The sequence below is a fragment of the Chinchilla lanigera genome, unplaced genomic scaffold (genome assembly GCF_000276665.1).
Source record: "Chinchilla lanigera isolate Chin_1 unplaced genomic scaffold, ChiLan1.0 scaffold00124, whole genome shotgun sequence".
In the NCBI taxonomy this organism is placed as follows: domain Eukaryota; kingdom Metazoa; phylum Chordata; class Mammalia; order Rodentia; family Chinchillidae; genus Chinchilla; species Chinchilla lanigera.
In genome coordinates this window covers 1,482,465-1,484,751 of record NW_004955525.1, presented here as the reverse complement: position 1 = coordinate 1,484,751, position 2,287 = coordinate 1,482,465, and the positions used below count along the sequence as shown (strand labels likewise).

The window sequence follows — 2,287 nt, the reverse complement described above, 5'->3', positions numbered from 1 at the left end:
AGCCTTGTAACTTTCACTGATGTTTTCCTATTTGTTGGCAGCTCTAGAAAATTCTACATTAAAAATATTCCCAAAGTTGGATGAAACTGTTCTTCTTGTTAAAAAGATATTACCCACTCTTGTCCTTCCTTTGTTTTCCAATCCTAAATCAATCAATAAATCCTTTATTTGAAACTAAATTAAAACAATATTACTTTCTTTCCCTCCTAATCCCAGAGATCTCCCACCTAACTTAAACTCCCCCCTCTCACCAGCCACCCAACCTCCCCTCACTCATCTAATCCCCTCAATACCTCTCCGCATATGCCCTAGTATGAAACTTGTGCAGTATGGACCCACAAAGATGGGGAAGATGTGTCTTAAATGAAATAATCAACAGGCAACTAATTAACTGAACTGCCAATTTTGCCTTTATTGTTTTGGCAAACGAATTCGACTCCGAATTTTCACATGGCATACTTTTGAGTCCATCGTCGAGCTATTCTTTCATACTCTGCCCTATTCTTAAGGTAGAGATTGGCAATCTCGGGATGGAAGGAATCATTTGGGTTGGGATCGCACAGCACGTTATAGATGTACAAGAGAACCATAGAAATTGTAAGTGCTGGAGACCACTGGCTCCCGAGGATATCTAGACAGATTGTTCCATGTTTACTAATATTCGGATGGAAAATTCGGGTCTTGAATGTTACCCTGGGTGGGAAGATCGGGTAACAAGGAGGAAACGCAATGATTAAGGAAAACACTCCACCCTGGTATGGGGTGTCACTGGGTCCTATGATGGTCGCCTCCCATACAAACAGATCATCTCCCATAGGTCCCGCAGAGAATTTGGCTGGGGGGTCCTGAGCAAGATCCGCAAGCTCTTTCTGAATCCGCTGTAGAGCCATTGTTCTCAACTCCTGGTGCCCAAAATTTGGCACAGTTCTAGGCGGCTGGCACGGGGCACCGTTGATGTTGGACCCCAAGGAGCAGCAATGAGATTCCTACAGGAGAGAGGCATGGGTTGAGGATTCTAGTTGATCCCAGGAAAGGCGGCTGTGAGAGGAGAGAGCAGAAGAAGGCAGTTGGTGGCGGGTGCTGGACTTTAGTATGGGAGCTGCTGGACACGTGTGGCTGGAGGCTGCCACCTTAGAAGGGATTTAGGGAAGCTGGGGCTCCACTTACCGCAACGAGGTTACCTGTTCCTCCGAGTCCTCTTCTGCGAGAGGCCAGAGCTCCTGCCTGAGGCAGCCCGCTGCTACCTCTGGTCCTTGAAGCCAGGCCCTCTCCACAATGATTGGTCATCCGGTAGGTGAGGTCACAGTGTCCACACAGAGACTGCATCACAGTTAGGCGGGGACTGATGCAGGCCGGTTGGGGGAAGGGCAATGAGAACTGGCTTGAAGGTAGGGGTGGCTGAAACATCTCTCACCCAGCTCTTGCTCTCAGGGCTGGCAAGTAGGGCCTCCCAGTTACCAAAATAAATAAAATGAATTTTCCCCTACATCTCACTGAGTCCCTGCATATCATTATCCTAAATTCTATCTTCTCTCCAGATATATCTTTGAGAGTAAGACAAACACATTATGAACCATTCTTAATTGCGTATATATTTCCCAAAACACATAATCTCTGTAGATATAACTTTAGCAAATTTAATATTCAGGAAATAATTTTAAGACCTTTATAAGGTTCTGGCAATTTTATATTTTATGAAGATACAAAGACTATAAAAATTAGATTTGGACTTAAAGTCAATTTGATTTTTGAAGAGCACTTGAGACAACAGGGATGAAGGGCAGAAAGATGAGAAACTATTCCTTCATCTGCCATATAGACTTATGTGTAAATGTAACACTGATGCAGTTGTTATAGCTAATCTAATAGTATATCTACATTCATTTTGTCAATTGATGCACCCTACTCAGTTTCTGAAAACCTCTTGTAAAATATTCAGGCAAGGATCACATATGCTGTTCCTCATTATCATGTCTGTCTAGACTGTATCTTTTTTGTGTTACTAATATTTTTTAAAAATGCAGCATACCCGCCGCCACTCATGCACATCTGTGAGTCTTTTTTTTTTTATCCTTTCAAGAGAATGATTTTTCTTTTTTTTTTATTTTAAAGGTAAAAGGAGGGAAAAATTAACAGAAATACAACATTTTACAACATATCACAAGCACAATACAGACAATACAGAGTTACATACAAAGTGTTAGGGAATTAACAATGGTGGTTGTATTACATATTGATATCTTCAAAGTGGCTTCTCATGAAAACAGATATAGACATGCAATACTGG

At 42.0% G+C, this 2,287-nt stretch overlaps 1 protein-coding gene across 3 annotated transcripts; it reads right to left on the bottom strand.

Annotated features, from left to right (window-relative positions):
- Nucleotides 1-445: 445 nt before the first annotated feature.
- On the bottom strand, nt 446-1,258 carry LOC102018217 (ubiquitin-conjugating enzyme E2 D2-like). Of its 3 annotated transcripts, none has more exons than XM_005409723.1 (2): nt 1,168-1,258; nt 446-1,038 (listed from the first exon to the last, which is right to left on the bottom strand). In XM_005409723.1, exon 2 carries the CDS (start codon nt 888-890, stop codon nt 447-449), a length of 444 nt encoding a protein of 147 aa, XP_005409780.1. In that variant the 5' UTR covers nt 891-1,038; nt 1,168-1,258; the 3' UTR covers nt 446. The 3 variants fall into 3 exon arrangements, with proteins under 3 accessions (XP_005409780.1, XP_005409781.1, XP_005409782.1); XM_005409724.1 differs by having other exon boundaries at nt 446-986; XM_005409725.1 differs by having other exon boundaries at nt 446-986; nt 1,182-1,235.
- Nucleotides 1,259-2,287: the final 1,029 nt, after the last annotated feature.

Bases quoted from the DNA above. Each gene is read 5' to 3' on its own strand.
- LOC102018217 (XM_005409723.1), bottom strand. From the start codon at position 890: ATGGCTCTACAGCGGATTCAGAAAGAGCTTGCGGATCTTGCTCAGGAC.